This window comes from Salvia splendens, chromosome 5 (genome assembly GCF_004379255.2).
Source record: "Salvia splendens isolate huo1 chromosome 5, SspV2, whole genome shotgun sequence".
In the NCBI taxonomy this organism is placed as follows: domain Eukaryota; kingdom Viridiplantae; phylum Streptophyta; class Magnoliopsida; order Lamiales; family Lamiaceae; genus Salvia; species Salvia splendens.
In genome coordinates this window covers 13,008,381-13,026,244 of record NC_056036.1, presented here as the reverse complement: position 1 = coordinate 13,026,244, position 17,864 = coordinate 13,008,381, and the positions used below count along the sequence as shown (strand labels likewise).

At 35.8% G+C, this 17,864-nt stretch overlaps 2 protein-coding genes, 1 long non-coding RNA gene and 1 pseudogene across 13 annotated transcripts; 3 read left to right on the top strand and 1 right to left on the bottom strand.

The window, feature by feature from the left end:
• Positions 1 to 106: 106 nt before the first annotated feature.
• LOC121804688 (glutathione transferase GST 23-like) lies at positions 107 to 1,223 on the top strand. The gene is made up of 2 exons (XM_042204322.1): positions 107 to 598; positions 693 to 1,223. The coding sequence occupies exons 1-2, from the start codon at positions 272 to 274 to the stop codon at positions 1,044 to 1,046; spliced, it is 681 nt and encodes a 226-aa protein (XP_042060256.1). The 5' UTR covers positions 107 to 271; the 3' UTR covers positions 1,047 to 1,223.
• Positions 511 to 7,785, bottom strand: LOC121804689. 11 transcript variants are annotated; one of them, XR_006051194.1, is made up of 11 exons: positions 7,471 to 7,785; positions 7,275 to 7,391; positions 6,968 to 7,060; positions 6,800 to 6,866; positions 6,067 to 6,219; positions 5,885 to 5,977; positions 5,546 to 5,604; positions 4,314 to 4,385; positions 4,132 to 4,219; positions 3,156 to 3,371; positions 511 to 644 (listed from the first exon to the last, which is right to left on the bottom strand). It is a non-coding gene; the product is annotated as an uncharacterized LOC121804689 (long non-coding RNA). The 11 variants fall into 11 exon arrangements; XR_006051199.1 differs by lacking the exon at positions 511 to 644 and adding an exon at positions 5,710 to 5,774 and having other exon boundaries at positions 1,588 to 3,371; XR_006051193.1 differs by lacking the exon at positions 511 to 644 and adding an exon at positions 1,588 to 2,277.
• A 5,838-nt stretch (positions 7,786 to 13,623) lies between these two features.
• On the top strand, positions 13,624 to 14,929 carry LOC121803190 (annotated as a pseudogene).
• Positions 14,448 to 16,722, top strand: LOC121803189 (11S globulin subunit beta-like). The gene is made up of 3 exons (XM_042202889.1): positions 14,448 to 15,620; positions 15,696 to 16,133; positions 16,208 to 16,722. The coding sequence occupies exons 1-3, from the start codon at positions 15,018 to 15,020 to the stop codon at positions 16,652 to 16,654; spliced, it is 1,488 nt and encodes a 495-aa protein (XP_042058823.1). The 5' UTR covers positions 14,448 to 15,017; the 3' UTR covers positions 16,655 to 16,722.
• Positions 16,723 to 17,864: the final 1,142 nt, after the last annotated feature.

Genomic DNA, 17,864 nt, shown 5'->3' with positions numbered 1-17,864 from the left:
TGCTCTTTGTGGATAATGTTTTTAAGATAAATAATGGACAATGATGTCATTCATGATTATATATATATGATCTTTCCACCCACCAAATAATTTTCCAAGTTTAACAAATCAATCACAACTTGGCAAGCGCCAAAGCAGTGACATTAATATTGCCTCAAAGAGTCAAAGTCAACAATAAATCACAAATCAATCCACGATTGACTACAAAGGTTAATCTTATCTAACTATATATAGTACTGCTCAAAGAAGAAGAAATACAAGAATAATTAAAATGGAAAAAGGGAATAAGAATAAGGGCGTACAACTGGTTGGTTTCTGGGTTAGCCCATTCGTGCATAGAGTGAAATGGGGAATGAAACTGAAGGGCATCGAGTTTGAATACATTGAAGAAGATATATTCAACAGAAGCCCTCTTCTCTCTCAAATCAACCCTGTCACCGGAAAAGTGCCTGTTCTTGTTCATGATGGAAACCCACTGCCGGAATCCTCTATAATCCTCGAGTACTTAGACGAGGTTTGGAGCCACGCCCCGTTGTTGCCAATTGATGCTTACCAAAGAGCCCAAGCTCGCTTCTGGTCTAAATTTGCAGACCAAAAGGTATTTAGAGTGTGCCAATATTTAAGTACAACCTCTATTAGTACACCTGTTAGGAAAAAAAAAGATGAAATTTGTGTTATTTGATTTTTGTCAGGTTCTTGAATCAGCATATCTTAGTGTGTGCTCAAAGGGAGAAATTCAGGAGAAAGCAGTGAAAGATGCGATTGGGCATCTTGAAACACTGGAAGAAGAGCTAGGAGGAAGGCGTTTCTTTGGAGGCGATACGATTGGGCATGTTGATCTCATGATGGGATTCATCGCCTACATGTTGCCTGTTTGGGAGGAAGTTGCCGCCGTAACAATTTTGGATGCGCTCAAGTTTCCGAATTTAGCGGCGTGGAGGAGTAATTTTGTTGATCATCCGGCGATCAAGGGTGATTTGCCGTCGAAAGATGAGGTGTTCACTTATTTCCAGTGGCGACGTGAGGTTCATTTGCAGAGGATCTAGAGCTTTGCATTCGGAGCAGTTAGTGATGCTTTATTCTTGCATAAGATTGTTATTTGTGTGGAAATAATAAATTAAGTACTACTAGTTCTTTGAATAATGTATCTGCTGGTTATGAAAAATATTTACATGATTGGTTTGAAGAAGGCGATATGATATCTAGCTTATATTTGTTGGCAATTGAAACTAGAAAAATAACATATAACTGTCACATATCGGTGTTAAAAGAAAATTGAAACTAGTATATAAATCTCATGGGTCACTCCTCCTATCACCAATTGATTTTAGGATGAAACTCATGGTTTTCTATCAATGTTGTCATATGGTGATTTTTTGCATGCGCCAAGGCTTGAGTATAATAAATTATGTAAACAACCGTTCACAATTATAAGACCATATTTGATCGGGCACGCGTTATTAAAAAATATAATAGAAAGTGGATGAAAAAATGTTAGTGAAATGTGAATTCTACATTTATGTAGTTTTATAAAGAAATGTGATTGGGATAAAGTTAGTGAAATGTGGAGTCCAGTACTAAAAATAGTAAAAGAGAAATGAAACTTATATTGATGGATGGATGAAAATAGCAAAATAAGATATTTATTCGTGGATAGAGGGAGTAACGTCATAAGCCTTGAGTACACTCAATACTTAAAACAACCTACTAGTGTTTCACATCATTTCGTCGAATGCTGGTCCCCATGCTCTACAAGGCTTGAGTACAGTAAATCTATACTAATATAAAGTGGCAGTTTGATGGAAAGACAATTTTATCCTTTTTGGAGGGAAAATGTAAAGCTATTTTATTTACCCTTTTGGTCATTTTGAAAAATGGCAATCATTGGTCAAAAAAGAGGCAGCTCCTGTTGAGCAATATTAGCTTCTCAAATAAGATTAAATAATTTTAAAGAGTACAAAAAGTTATGTTTATTTATAAAGAAAAATATAGCATGTGTATTTAACATTTTGTCGTATATATTCCAGCTTGCTATGCTTGACCTGCCACGTGGCACTATTTTTGGCGGGAATCATCATAAAATATTGGCTGTGCTCTTATTGTAAACTCCAGTTGATTAAAATCTTATATCAGTTTTCTTTGTATGTATCGAGAATTGTGTGGGGGTAGGGTGCAGCCTATGTGTTTTATACTTGCATAGGCTTTTGTAAGAAAATACTATTATATTACACTATATATATATATATATATTATTCTTCTAGAATATCTTCTCAATCCCTGAAAAAGTATTAATAATATGTTAGTACTCATACTTAAAACCTATAATGTATAGGTTTGAAATTATGAATGAAATTGTACCTATGATATCAGAGAGGCAGGGTATAAAATCACAATTTTAGAAAATGAAAAATGAGAATAAAATCATAATTTCAGATCATGAAACATGAGACATACACAGAGAGAGAGAGAGAGAGGCCGAGAGACGCACAAAGACGGAGGTTGACAAACTATTAAATGTACAAAAATCTTCACACAAAGACTGAGGGTGACAAACTATTAAACGTACAAAAATCTTTCCTACAAGGCAATAGCAATTATCTATTCCCAATTCAATTTGTCCTTGAACAAAGTTAAATAATATGTTAGTATTCATATTTAAAACTTATATTTATAATTATCAATGAAGCAACATCAAAGAAATCCAGAGTGAGAGAATATAGTCACAGTTTTAGAACATGAAAAAAAAGAAAAAAGAAAGAGAGAATGAAATTAAAATTTTAGAACATGAAAAATAAGAAAGAAAGAAAGAAAGAGACAGAGAGAGTGGGAAAGAATATAAATTTATAAATCTGTTGTAAATGAACAGATACCATACTAAATGAAAAACCTATCAAGTAGTATATATTTTTTAGAAACTAAGCATTGAATTCGTTTGTGTAAAGAAAATTGGAGACATAATACATCCTATTAAATAAATAGATGATAGGATTTGCAAAGCATTCTAGAATTAATATTTGCAAAGAGTAGTAATTGTATTTGAAATCTGACTCTAATAATCTCTAATACCTCATCAACATTATGCTCATGTAAATTAGATATGACTATGTTGTCAAATATAGATACAGGACATAGCTCGAAAAGAAAGAATTACATACCTTTTTTTTAATATGGTGATGTCTTGATTCAGTAGAGTAGGAGTAGGTATTGTAGCCGCCCATGCTTGCAATGTTATCTTCTCTCTATAATGATTGTAGAGTGAAGAGAGAGAGACCGCTTTTCTTTTCCTTCTCTTTCCTTTTTCTGAAGAGTTGGGAGTGAGAGGCGGCTATTATATTTTTAGGGTTAGGTTTTTTTTTAACTCAATAAGTCACCTATACATAATAGTACAAATGAAAGTTAATAATTGCTTAAATGAATTGGGCCTTAAATGACCTTATATGGTTGCAAACTTGTGAAATTAAATAGAATTTATGAGACATGAATCTGTAATATTTAACTTATATTAATATTAATATTAATATTAATGTATGAGACATGAATCTGTAATATTTAACTTATATTCGTATTAATATTAATTTTATATTCGTATTAATATTAATTAATAATAATACTAATATGAATATAAGTGTAAAAGACTTTGTATTAATACTTGGCATGCAAGTTGTTAAAGTATTTTAAGTCTGAATATTATTATCAGATATTTTTTATAAATAGAAAATAGTTGTTATGTGGAAGGTCTCTCATGATTATGTTTTTTTTGGGAACATGCATAATTTTCCAACAAGCATGTTGAAGAGGTGAGCACTATAAATACCCTTGCCACTCGCTCCTTCAGTGACTCACTAAATTCTCTCAACCAAAATCATTCAGCAGAATCATCATCAGAAACAATTCAGAATCTTTCTTCTTCTTAATTCATCTATTCTCATTTAAATCACTGCTCATTTATTGTTTATCTATTCTTCTATGAATCTGCAGTCTTTATTCTTAATGTATTCCTTTCAGTTTATGCTATTTCTGCTTTATCACTATTTTTTTCTGTTTTAGTTTCATATTATGTCTTAATGTTACTTATGTTTTTATAAGTTTCCATAACTACTTAGCATAACACTATGAAGGTAGTTTTCTAACCTGTATTTGTCATTGCCGTGATGCACCTCATCTGTGAAATCTTGAGTGTTATCTCTCATTCATATTTTGGATCACGAAGTTCCTGCAACTAATGAATGAAATTATTTGTTCCTGTTTCTGAACTTAATACACAGTCTTATTCAATTTAAGTGATCTGTTGATTCTCACAAAAAGGCACTGACCTCATTTTACAATTTCTGTTCAATGATTTACCTTTTTTGCCACTTCTATTTGCAATCTATTGGGATCATTTCCTGCACAAAATAGGCTGTTAGTTTAAATACTGCATACATTCTTTAAAGTTTAAATTAGTCACTGATTTTTTAATATTTCTTTTCAATAGCAGAAAGCACTGTATCTCAAACAATGGCACCATGCATTAGTTGCAGGACAATCTTCTACCTAAAGTTACAACTCTACCATCAAGGTCGGTTGCATCCGTGTTTATGAATACAATTTTGGAGACAACAATGATAGCACTTTGGAAGTAGTATTCCATGATAGGCTGGTATGTTTACCAAAACAGAATACATGAAATATAGAAAGTTTTATATAATATATATGTTTCTATTTACTAATTTTTTGTTTATAGGGCACCAGAATTCAAACTTCTCTTCCAAAAAATGCATGCAAGAAAATTGGTTCACAAATATAGGCTCATAGATATTCCAATCATGCATCATTGTATTCAAAAGCACATGAATCAGGCAAAGTAAATTATTTATTTTCAGAATTTGCTTATGCTTTCTACAAACAGTCATTGATACCACATGAATCATGCAAAGTAAATTATTTGTTTTCAGAATTTGCTTATGCTTTCTACAAACAGTCATTCACACCACATGAATCAAGCAAAGCAAAATATTTGTTCTCAGAATTTGCTTATGCTTTCTACAAACAGCCATATTGACACCAAAATGACAACATTATCACAGTTATTAGCAAAGTGTGGCATACATATTAGGTAATTTAATAGTTACCTTGACTTCACAACATTAATTTAGTCTTTTTGCACTCATAAAACACTGCAGAATATGACAGTAAAGTTTATATGTTAATTAAAAAAATATTTGAACATACAAATTACGGTGTTGATAAAATTCAGATTATAATATTTTCTTTTAAAATATCAATTGCAGTTTATTATTTTAATCAATAGTTAAGAATATTATCTATTTTGGGACCAAACCACAAACTTCTAAAGATCAGCCAAGCATGGATATATTGCAAGCTTGCATGAATGCATTTTAAAGCACATGATTCGTGCAAATTAAATTCTTATTTTTCAGAATTTGATGCATGCTTACAAAACAGATACACCCATATTGACACCAAATCACATTATCACAAATATTAGCAAAGTTTGGCATACATATTAAGTTACTATTCTAAGGGTAAGTAATTACAAAATTACCTTTAATGCACAACACCAATTTTAGTCATTTTGTACTCTTAAAACCCCATTCTCTTCCTCTGCAAAATATGAGAGTAAACTTTAATATTGATGGGAATTGATATTGTGGGAATGATTTTGCAAATGAATTTCTCAGATTTATTACTGATGAAGCTCAGATTTACCTAATATATAACATCTATAATTTCTATCTATTAGTATCATGCCCGTAGAGCTACTATTTCCATGCCTGCTACAAGGCCAAGGTGAATAGATTTCTTTATATAGTCTCAAAACAACAATACAACATCAGTGACACCAAAAGCAAACAATTACTAGAAAAGAAACACAGTATCTCACCTCTAAATATATGTTTGAATTGCCATTCATTTCCATGTGTATCCCTAGCAATCAATTCCTGTGTCGGAAGCTCAGAATCTGTTGGCTCATATTCTGATAGGAGAACAATCATTGTCAGCAAATATAGGAAATTAGCACTGAATACATATGTATATAGCTAAAGGAAGCAGATAAATAGTTACCAATGGGGGAAGACACTCATTTGCATGTTTATGAAAGACAGAAAATCCACCATGTGTGCTGGTTTCAGAAGCAATAAAAACTTTGCATGACAAATGAACTGCAGGTCTAGGAGTCCCATCAATAGGACTATCCGGACTTATTGGCTCGCTTTGCTACAAACAGATTTACCCAGTTACATATTTAAGTTGCAAATCAAAAAGATGTCTGCTTGATTTTTGAGCTAGGCACAATGAAAGAACAAACATGATTATTTTTCCAAAATCAAGGAGCAAGCGAAAATCTATTAGGTTTAGTACCTCTAAACTCGACAAAGCCATGAACGTTCCAATATGTATTCCTACAGTGAAGAAATTGTACCTTTTTCCTAATGCACGGCTCACTATTTTCTATAATTTTATTCTTTTTAAGCTACATATTATTTGATTATCTGTTTCTGGATTTAAACTTTTGTCCTGAAGCATTGAAGAAGTTAATGAAATCTTTAATACTCCCTCCGTCCCGGGCTACTCGCTCCTTTCCTTTTCGGCACGAAGATTAAGGAATGAGTGTATAGGAAAGTCAAAAATGACGGCCGTAGGTGAAATTTTTTACTAAAAATGGAAAGAGTGCAAGTAACTTGGGACGCCCAAAAAAGAAATAAGTGCGAGTAGCCGAGTAGTACGGGACGGAGGGAGTACTTAAGAGTTGTGCATCAGAGCAGTTAACTCTTTCGAGTTCAGATACAAAATATACCTTACAATCGTGTTACTGTTGTCCTCAGCATCTCTAGCTGTTCCTTTCAAACTTTTTCGCACATGTTCTGTTCGGCCATTTGAAATTATCATTAGAAGTAATATAAATATATAGACATTATAGGCATAAAATTGTGTTTCAATAATTTCAGTTTTGTAAGTATAGTACTTATACGCTTATCTCATGAACTTCTTGGCATGCTTCTTTCTCTCACCCATTTAAGCTTTGACTTTGATTTTGAACTGTTAATCATGGCATTTCCTGGTGAAAACGAAGTACTATCAAGTTAGATTAGGAAGAATGCTATATGTAAATATTTTTGCACATCTGTTCAATAGCAGTTGATTAAGTTCTCTAAGTTTGCCACTAGATAGTCACAGATTCGTTTTTCCATCTTTGCAGCGATTAATTTGAATATTTAAACATGCAAAGAAAACAACAACAGAGTACATGTCTGCGGTGAAGATGTCTTTACCTTTTTCATTTACAAATTTGAATAGCTGCATGACTCCCTTCGATTTCCCAACCGTTTTCTCAATGTTTTGGGGCATTTGTCAAAAATCTGACGAGGAAGAGAATTTTTGCCTCAGATCTGTTAGGGTTTTGACCAATTTTTGAGAATCCTGTAGAAAAATTAATTTCTCTAGAGTTTTGAAAGGGATTCCGATTACCTTTTCGCTGTTGAAGGTCGTCGCTTATTGCGCGTTCCCGCCGTAAGCTCCACTGACGTTGCATCTGCGCTTTCCGGAGAAATGGTGGAGGGAACGTCCACACCAGCGGTGGATTCGTGAGGGCGGATCAGATAGATCTGAAGAGCCTCGACGATCAGATCCACCGGCATCTCATCCACGCAGAGAGAGATGACGAGGCTGAACAAGAAATGAGAAGTGGGCAGCGGCGGCATCTCGGCTTGGAGGTGGCCACCGTAAATGAAGAAAGATTGAGATGGTGGGTGAGGAGAGAGATTGAGCTGCAATAACCGAGAAGTCACCTACCACTTTTTATTTTTTCTTATTTCTAATTTTAAAATGGACTTTTAAATTTTATTTCTTTACTTTTATTATTCCATACTAAATCAAGTAAAAATTCGTTGATTATTTCTTGATTTTTTTCTAAATTTAGTTCTATAATTTAATAATCCTTCTATCCCATAGTAGGAGTCGCATTTTGTGTAAACACGAGTTTTAAGAATTGTAAAAAATAGTGAGTTGAAAAAGTAAGTGGAATATGAGACTCACTTTTTTATATTGGTTTTGTAATAAAATGAAATCAGGAGTGAGTTAGTACAATGTGAGACCTACGTATCATTTATGATAAAAGTGAAATGCGACTCTTATTTATGGACGAATTAAAATAGCAAAATGTGACTTTTATTTTGGAATAGGAGTATTTCAACCATACTATTAACATTAGTATTTTTTTGTTTTCATTCAAACTATTTAAATTATGTTCTTTTAAAAGGAAGATAAACTTTTATTTTGATAGAATAAAATTTTATGTAATGCTATTTTGTGTGTTCATTAGTGAAATAAAATAGAAGTAAATGTGTACTATGTTTAGTAATGAATTATTTTGGCGGTCACTTTATGACATTTTTAATCGACCATAAATTAATAATGCAGTGGGCATGTTTTTATTTTATCTATTTATATATTCTAATATTGTTTTAAGTTAATAATTTTGCTATTTGTTATTAATTATTATAATAAATTATTTTTAATATTTCTTCTATGAATTACAAATTATTAATATTTCTTTGTCTTCGATCCTACTAATTGATCAACGTAATTCATGTATTGTGAATAACATTAATTCCATTCGTCGAAAACTCATACTCTTTCATCCTTATTTACACATCTTCCCTCTGTCTCATGTTGGATTATTTTTACGAAAATAAGTCTTCATTCATGGACAGTTGTATGTTGATATATCTAGAGTTACGAGTCGTGGAGGTCTCAAGATTTTAGTTTGTGGAGATGAAGATGATAATAGAAGCGATGTTACTGTTAATGTTGTTTACAAAGAAGTTTTTCAAAACTTATGAACTATTGGTTGGTTTGTTGTTGTTTTCTAATTTTTCTCTTTAATCTCTACTCAAATAACAGGTTCTTTATTTGTGTATCTTATTCTAATTAACTCATACTCTTTGATCATTAGTCATACATATCTTATTTGTCATTTATTTTACTCCATTTATATCATAAATTAAAATTGTATAAAATTGATTGCCGAATATGAAATATTTTATTTATAGTTGATGAGTACATTCTTCATTTATTATAAATGTTTTATTTATAATCACATTTATATTTTTGTAAATCTTTATATTGTTTTTAATTCTTAGTTTCTATATTTCATTAAAATTTATATTCATTATTTAAAAATTATATGCCCCGTGCATAGCACGGGTGTAAATACTAGTAATTATATAACCTACCAGTAAAATATGGACATGTGATATGATATAGAAATGTAAGAAAATGAAGGTAAATGATAATTAAAGTAGTGTCACTAGATAGTGAGACCCCAACTATTATAAAGATGGTATAAGTTGTAAATAACTTGATGTATATGGGTAATAAATTAGGATAACTTTCCATAAATAGAAATACTCATATTTTTATGGAACGAACGAAAATGGAAAGTACACATATTTTTAGGGGACGAAGGAAGTATTAAATATGGGGTTATACGTAGAGATGTCAGTGCAATCCGTTACTCGTAGACTGGCCTGAACAGCCCACTAAATTTAGAGGGTCAGACCCGAAACTCGGTGGGTTAGTCCGGTGGATTGGATGTAGATACAACTATTCTATTATTTTATTTCTTTATATTCGACACATAATTCGATATTTCATTAATTATATTTATAACATGAATAACTACTATAAAAAACCTTCAATTACAAATTTTATTATTATAATAATAGTAAATACATTAAAAAACTCATATTAACTATAAGAAATATACTAATTCTAAAATATGCTTTCAAAATTTTCAAAATATGTTTAATTTTATTTTTTTACACAAATTTTAAATTATATTTAAGGTTATGCTTGAATAAATATAACCTGATGAATTATAACCCAATTAACCCTCAATATATTGGACTGACCTGATTGACATTCCTAAATTTAGGTGATTACTAAAACATCATATATAGCCATATAGTGGGAGGGTGTTCAGTTTGCAAGACTGTATCCCGGGATTAAATATGTAGTGAGTTTGATTCATGGATCAATCTCACATCTTGGGATAATTAGTCATAACAAACTCTCTAACTAAAATAATCTCACAATTCAATCTTATATTATATCTTGGTATTATTTTATCTAGGAAATCGAGCACTGCTATAGTATATTTTAGTAATCATAGGATATGTTGGTTAAATCATTTAGGCCATCCACAATGGGGCGGACGATAGCGCGCCCGATGCATCGGGCGCGCTATCGTCCGCCACTGTGGCACCGCGGACGACGGACGATGCGTCGTCCGCGCCCGACGCTTAGTCCGCGGACGAAGCGCGGACGATAGGACATCGTCCGCGTCATCGTCCACCCACTGTGGGCGACACGGACGATGGCACGAACGATGCAACACGTTTTAGTTTTTTTTTTAATTCGAAAATTTTGTTATATATACCACAGCTTCACTTTTCATTTGTAACTTTTCGATTAACTTTTAAACTCTCAAATTACGCTATAAAATGGATTCCGGTGGATACTCAAGTCCTAGTAGCCCGATGTTTGGAGATGGTGCACGGTGGTCGGGTACACAACCTGGCGAATATCGGTCGTTCGACGCCAACAGGCAGTACGATCTGGACTTCAGTACGGATTCGTACGGTCTCTCCGACATGGAACCGTCTCCAACTCACCCTGCCGCCGCCCCCGCCCTCGCCAGAAAGAAGCGGACCAAGCATCGGGCGCACAAGTTGCCACCTCCGACAACTTGTGAAGAGTACGCCCCCGATCGTACGAACTACCAGCCGGATGAAACCCTCGTCTTGGCGAGGTGTTGGCTGGATATATCGGAGGACCCGATATTCGCGAACAACCAGAAGCAGCTAGCGTATTGGGTGCGCATCGCCGAAAGCTTCAATGAGGCGAAGCCGCCGAGCAGGTACAAGCGCCAACGGGAGCAGCTCTGCAAGCACTGGGATCAGGTGAAGAAGCAAGTCAACCTGTTCGGAGCGGAGTACGAGAAGTACTCGAGGGATCAGGGAAGCGGCGAGAGCTTGAGCGACGTGCACAATAGAGCGATGTTGTCGTACCAGTCTATGTACGGCGACTTCAAGCATTTCAACATCTGGGCGCTCTTGAGGGACAAGCAGAAGTTCCAAGGCGGGATTCTGCACACCGGTGCGGCGAAGAGGACGAAGACCACCGACACTGGTGGTTACACGACCAGCGAAAGCGGAACTCGTCCGGTGGACCTCAACAAGACGTGCACGGAGGAAGAGAGTTCCGGCACACCGATGTCCTCCCGGCGGCGTCCCATAGGCGTCAAGGCTGCGAAGAACAAGGGGAAGGCGAATGCGACATCCTCCTCGGCCGCCGCCCCCAATCGCCGATCCCGACCCCGACGACGATCCAGGCGACACTTGCCTACGCGGATGTGGCAACGGCCTCGATGGCGCGGACGTTGTTGGATACGCACAACGCCCTTATGAAGTGTACGGATCCGGCCCAAGCCGAGCGCCTCCAGAGGTTGAGCGATGAGTTGAGCCGGAAGTTGGGGCTTTTGTAGGATAGTCATTTTTTTATTTCTAACTCGTGTAACTTTTTTTTCAATCAATGAATTTTTCGCCGTTCTTTTAGTTAATCGTTGTGTTTTTTAATAAGTTTGCATTTATATATTTGAAAACAAAATTAAATAACAAAACAATAGTAAAATGCTTAGGACGCGCGCCCCACTGCAGGTGGAAGGGCATGAGGATAAATGCCGACGTGGCGGTGCATAGGGCGGGCTTTAGAGCGCCCCATTGTGTATGGCCATATAGCGTATTAGCGTTTAATTGAAAATACTGTAGTGGAGTAGCACTCTATTTTAGGTAATTGAACCATTTTAGGTAGGAGTACTAGGATAAGTGATTAATAATTATAGGACCATCTCCAACATCTCCTTTGCGTCGCTCAAGTCTCGCTGTTGCCTCTGTGAAACGGAACCCTCCGCCTCCGGTCAGATGAGTTGGGTGTCAATATCAAAAAAATGTGTTTGTATAATTGTGTTGTGGTGAATTTGTTGGAAATTGAAAACATGGAAATAAGAAATGGAAGTGGACATTGTCTTCTGTTGTTGGTGTGACTTTTGTCCCGTCGACAGTTGCGATTAATTTTTTTTAATTATCACTTGGCAATTGGTGTGAATTGGGTCAAAGTACAAAATTAGATTCTAATGTTTCGAATATTTAGTTAGATTAATTGTTTTTTTTTGTTAATTAAGTCGGAGTACTATATAGTAAGTTTGTGATTTGACTAATTTATTATTGAAATCGTGAACTTCCTCCCTCATGTCTATTGGAGAAAATGTGTATTTTTTATGAAAAGGAAAATGACGCAGTTCAGGTGGATGTGTATAATTAGTAGATAAGTAAATAATTTTATTTTGAAAAAAAATTAGAATTTCAATTAGTTAATTTAATATAAGCAACGTAAATGAAGAATAAAGTATGGAGAAAAATATAGTTCGAACAAAGAAAATATAGTCAGGTTTGCCAATTAGTTATGGTGTTAATAATCATAAACTTATGAAACAGATATCAGAGGTTTTGGAAAACGCACTTAAAAAATTCATCAGTTGTAATTGTGTTGGAAATAAAAATAGGTTACATAACGGTGCTAGACTAGAATATGAAAATATTCCCTCCGTGTATGAATACCCCTCCCAAAAAGTAATGGGGGTGGACCAAAAAGTAAATATGGAACATGTAATTTGCATTGACAACATCAATATTTCTATTAACAATTTTTGTTTTCAAAATTATTTTATTCTCAAAAATGAAATCTATCATTATATATAAAAGGAGAGATTCAAAAAATTACAAGAATACTAGTATCATTTTGGAGGAAACACGATCATTGGTCAAATTAAAAAGCAAAAATGGTTGGGCAACACCAATGTCGAATACAATATAGAGAAATTGTTTTTTCAAATAAGTTTTAGAACCTCTATAAATACTTATATGTCATTGTTTCCTCTCACACAATATTGTGCACTATATGTTAGTTTTTCTCAAGGGTGATTTTCTTTTGTAACAGAGATCCAAAAGTGTGGAAGTTAACATAAATATTTGTATTGTTTTAATTTTAAACTGATTTAATGTTATATTTTTCATTGTCTTATTACACAAACTATACTCCGTTTCTTAACTTTATAAATATTGTTTCTCACTTCAATTGGTTAATTGATAATTAATACTACTTCACATAATTACCTAAATAGTTAGATGTCTTAGAAATAAACACGTCAAAATAATGAGACAAAATCAACTTTGCCAATAATTTATAAGCAATTTACTACACAATCAATATACTATATATACCCAAATTAAATCTATACTTTATTAAAAAACTTCAACTAACCCAAACCGATTTGATAACCTCTCGTTGTGGATAATATTTCTCATGACAATGATGTCATTCGTGATTATATAAATGTTCTTTTCCAAACGGGAGGAATTTTCCACGTTTGAAAATTCAATCACAAATTGGCAAAGTGAACAATAAATCACAAATTAATCCACGATTGACTACTAAGCTCAATCATTATCAAACTATTACTATAAGAATAGTATTTAAAGAAGAAATACAAGAATAATTAAAATGGAAAAAGGCAAAAAGGGCGTGCAGCTGGTTGGCTTCTGGGTTAGCCCATTCGTGCATAGGGTGAAAGGGGAATGAAACTGAAGGGCATTGAGTTTGAATACATAGAAGAAGATATGTTCAACAAAAGCCCTCTTCTCTCTCAAATCAACCCTCTCACCGGAAAAGTCCCTGTTCTTGTTCATGATGGTAATCCACTGCCGGAATCCTCTATAATCCTCGAGTACTTAGACGAGGTTTGGAGCCACGCCCCGTTGTTTCCAATTGATGCATGCTTACCAAAGAGCCCAAGCTCGCTTCTGGGCTAAATTTGCAGACCAAAAGGTATTTAGAGTGTGCCAATATTTAAGTACAATCCCTGCGACTCTATTATTATGAGGCCTTAAACATGTTATTAGAAGGAAAAAAAACTGAAACTGTAGATGATAAATCTTATTGTTATTTGATTTTTGGCAGGTTCTTGAATCAGCGTGGCTTACTGTGTGCTCAAAAGATGAAATTCAGGAGAAAGCAGTGAAAGATGCGATTGGTCATCTTGAAAGACTGGAAGAAAAGCTAGGAGGAAGGCGTTTCTTTGGAGGAGATACGACAGGGTACCTTGATCTCATGATGGGATTCATCGCGTACATGCTTCCTGTTTGGGAGGAAGTTGCCGCCGTCACAATTTTGGATGCATCCAAGTTTCCGAATTTAGCAGCGTGGAAGAGTAATTTTGTTGATCATCCGGCGATCAAGGCTGATTTGCCGTCGAAAGATGAGATGTTCACTTTTTTCCAGTGGCAACGTGAGGTTCATTTGCAGAGGATCTAGAGCTATATGCATAAGATTGGTATTTGTGTGCAATTAATAAATTAGGTACGTAGTTATTTGAATAATGTATCTGCTGGTTATTTACGAGTGGTTTGAGGTGCATAAGGTGATTTTTTGCTTGCACAAGAATGCGTTTATATATACCAGCATTAATTAAGTAGTTTTACCTGTTATGAGATATACTATGATTGATTTAATTAGTTTATGAAGAATTATGATTTTATTGGATTAAATGGATTCAGGGTAGGGTAATTCTTGTTAAACACAGATTCTGTACAGTTCTGTGAATAAAGTAAAACGACAAACTTTAATTTGGATTTCAGATGAATAAGAATTAAGCATTGATTAGAATCAATTTGTAAGAACGCAGGCTTAATTTGCAGAATCGCCACACAGCCACCCAAATATCCATTAGGTGTAAGGAGTTGGGCATATTCCTCATGCATGCAATATTCAAACAAAACTCTACTAGACAAATGTCACTCATCCATCTTTTACGTGTCCAACCTTAAACTCTTCCCCCCCTTTATAAATTTCCCTCATCTATTCTCCGCTTCACATCTCATCCGCCGATCACTACAACAATGGCTTCCACTTCCTCTCTTCTTCTCATAACCTTCCTCTGCGCTGCTCTCCTCAATGGCTCCTCCGCTCTGATCGAACAGCAACACCAAGACCCGCTATGGCAGAACCTGCGACAGCCGCAGCAGCACCGCCTCCGCGCCCGGACCGACTGCCGGGTCGAGAGACTCACCGCCCAAGAGCCCACCCTCCGCTTCGACTCTGAGGCCGGCCGGACCGAGTTCTGGGACCGCAACAACCAGCAGTTCGAGTGCGCTGGAGTTGCCGCCGTCAGGAATTTCATCCAGCCCAGAGGCCTCTTGCTGCCACACTACAACAATGCACCTCAGCTCCTCTACGTCGTCCGAGGAAAGGGGCTGCTCGGAGCAGTGATTCCCGGGTGCGCCGAGACGTTCGAGACTGAGATGCCACAAGGCGAACACTATCAGAGCAGCAGAAGCTTCGTGGACCGTCACCAGAAGGTCCGCCAGTTCAGGAAAGGTGACGTTCTGGCCTTGCCGGCTGGGATTACTCTCTGGTTTTACAACAACGGAGAAGAAAGGCTAGAGACCGTTGCATTGCTCGACACCGGCAGTGAGATCAACCAGCTCGATCACACATTCAGGGTATGTTTAATTAACCATACCAGTTTTCTTGTTTGGCTTCTCATTTAAATTAATTTCCGGTTTTTGAATATGCAGAACTTCTTCTTAGCCGGAAAGCCACGAGGCGAAGCACAAAGCTCACAGAGCTACCGTAGCCGGCCAAGGGGAGAGAGCGAAAACGAAAGAAACAACGTTTTCTACCCATTCGACGAGGAGCTTCTGGCTGAGATTTTCAACGTGGACAGAGAGACAGCCAGGAAGCTGAAGAGCGAGGATGACTTCAGAGGCCAAATCGTGCGAGCTGACAAGTTCAACATTGTGTTCCCCGGGCAAGAAGAAGAGAGGGAGAGCCGACGCATCTCCAATGGATTCGAGGAAACCTTGTGCAGCGCCAAGCTGAGGCTCAACCTGGACGAGCCATCAAGGGCCGATATATACAACCCCCGCGGCGGCCGCATCAGCACCGTCAACAGCCACAAACTCCCCATCCTCAACTCGCTCCGCCTTAGCGCCGAGAAAGGTGTCCTTCACAGGGTAAACACCTCATATTTTAATTTCACAAATATTTGTATCAAATTGATTACTAAACATTAATCCGTTTCATGCAGAACGCGATAATTGCGCCACACTGGAATGTGAACGCCCACTCGGCCATCTACATCACGCGAGGGAGTGGCCGATTCCAAGTGGTGGGGCACAACGGGAGGTCGGTGTTCGACGGCGAGGTGCGTGAGGGGCAGATGATCATAGTGCCACAAAACTTCGTGGTGATCAAGAAGGCGAGCGACGAGGAGGGACTCGAGTGGATCTCCTTCAAGACCAACGACAACGCCATCGTAAGCCCGCTGGCTGGACGCCTCTCGGCGCTCAGAGCGATGCCGGAGGAGGTGCTGATGAACGCGTACGACATCTCGAGGGAGGAAGCCAAGAATTTGAAGTATAAGAGAGATGAATCGAGGATCATGAGCTCCACTTCTAGCAGGCGTTCATCGAGATACCCAAGCCGCCCATGGCCGATTGACTACGCGTTGGATGTCATCAAGTCTATGATGTAAACGAACATAATTAGATATTCCACCAAAGTTACGTAGCCTTTTTAAATAATGAGGGCTTCACCTCAATACTGCGAGAGGGATGGAATGTGTATCTTTTTGTTTGACTGAATAAAATTTAAGACATCCTTTTAAATTAGATTTCTTATTTTTTGTGGTCTTTCGATTTTTGGATTTTCTGCTACACACGTCGACCAAATCCTTATTTCTGTTGGAATAAGATCCCAAGTCCTATTGGCGTAGGAGTAGTACTTTTCTCATATTTCCGTATAATTCACCACAAATCTTAAATCAAAATTCAAATATTACAATGAAAAATAACATATCCATAAAATATACCCCCTCCGTCCGGCTTTAGTAGCCCCTCCGTCCGGCTTTAGTAGTCCCAGTTACTTTTCGGCACTCATTTTATAAAAATTATAATAAATAGTTAAAGTTGGAAAATGACAAAATAAAATAGAGAATAATGTATAGAACAATAATCCACCACGAATCTTAAATCAAAACTCAAATATAATCTTCCAATGAAAAATAACATATCAATAATATAACATATTAATACCACTATTTATATTATTATTAATCTCTCCATCACATTAATATATACTCAATATAATCTTCCAATGAAAAATAACATATCAATAATATAACATATTAATACCACTATTTATATTATTATTAATCTCTCCATCACATTAATATATACAGATATGTTTCTTTTGGATATGAAATTTTAGAAAATTATACTCCCTCAGTCTAAAAAAAATAGGACACATTTGTCATTTTTGATTGTCCACGAAAAATAGGCATATTCAAAAAATGAAAGTTTTCAACAACTTTTCTCTTACTTTTTTCCCTTCTCTCTTACTAATATTATGGAACTCACGTTCCACTAAAACACTACTTCTCTCTTACTTTTTTCCCTTCTCTCTTACTTTATCAATTCTATATTAAAACCCGTATCATTCACAAAGTACCCTATTTTTCGTGGACGGAAGGAGTATTTGATAATTAAGTGAAAGAAAATAAAGTGAAAATAAAATAAAATATAGAAAAAAAAGTAAATTTATTGTTTATATGCTAAGAATAAAATATACTATCAATTTAAAAGGGACATCATCAAAAAGAAATTACAAATCAATTTAATAGAGAGTATATTACGATGAGACTATTAATGTACACTACTTAGGCGGTGTTCGGTTCAATAGATTAA

Coding starts and splice junctions, on each gene's coding strand:
- LOC121804688 (XM_042204322.1), top strand. CDS start 272: ATGGAAAAAGGGAATAAGAATAAGGGCGTACAACTGGTTGGTTTCTGG. Junction 599..692: donor CTAAATTTGCAGACCAAAAG/GTATTTAGAGTG, acceptor GATTTTTGTCAG/GTTCTTGAATCAGCATATCT.
- LOC121803189 (XM_042202889.1), top strand. CDS start 15,018: ATGGCTTCCACTTCCTCTCTTCTTCTCATAACCTTCCTCTGCGCTGCT. Junction 15,621..15,695: donor AGCTCGATCACACATTCAGG/GTATGTTTAATT, acceptor TTGAATATGCAG/AACTTCTTCTTAGCCGGAAA. Junction 16,134..16,207: donor AGAAAGGTGTCCTTCACAGG/GTAAACACCTCA, acceptor CGTTTCATGCAG/AACGCGATAATTGCGCCACA.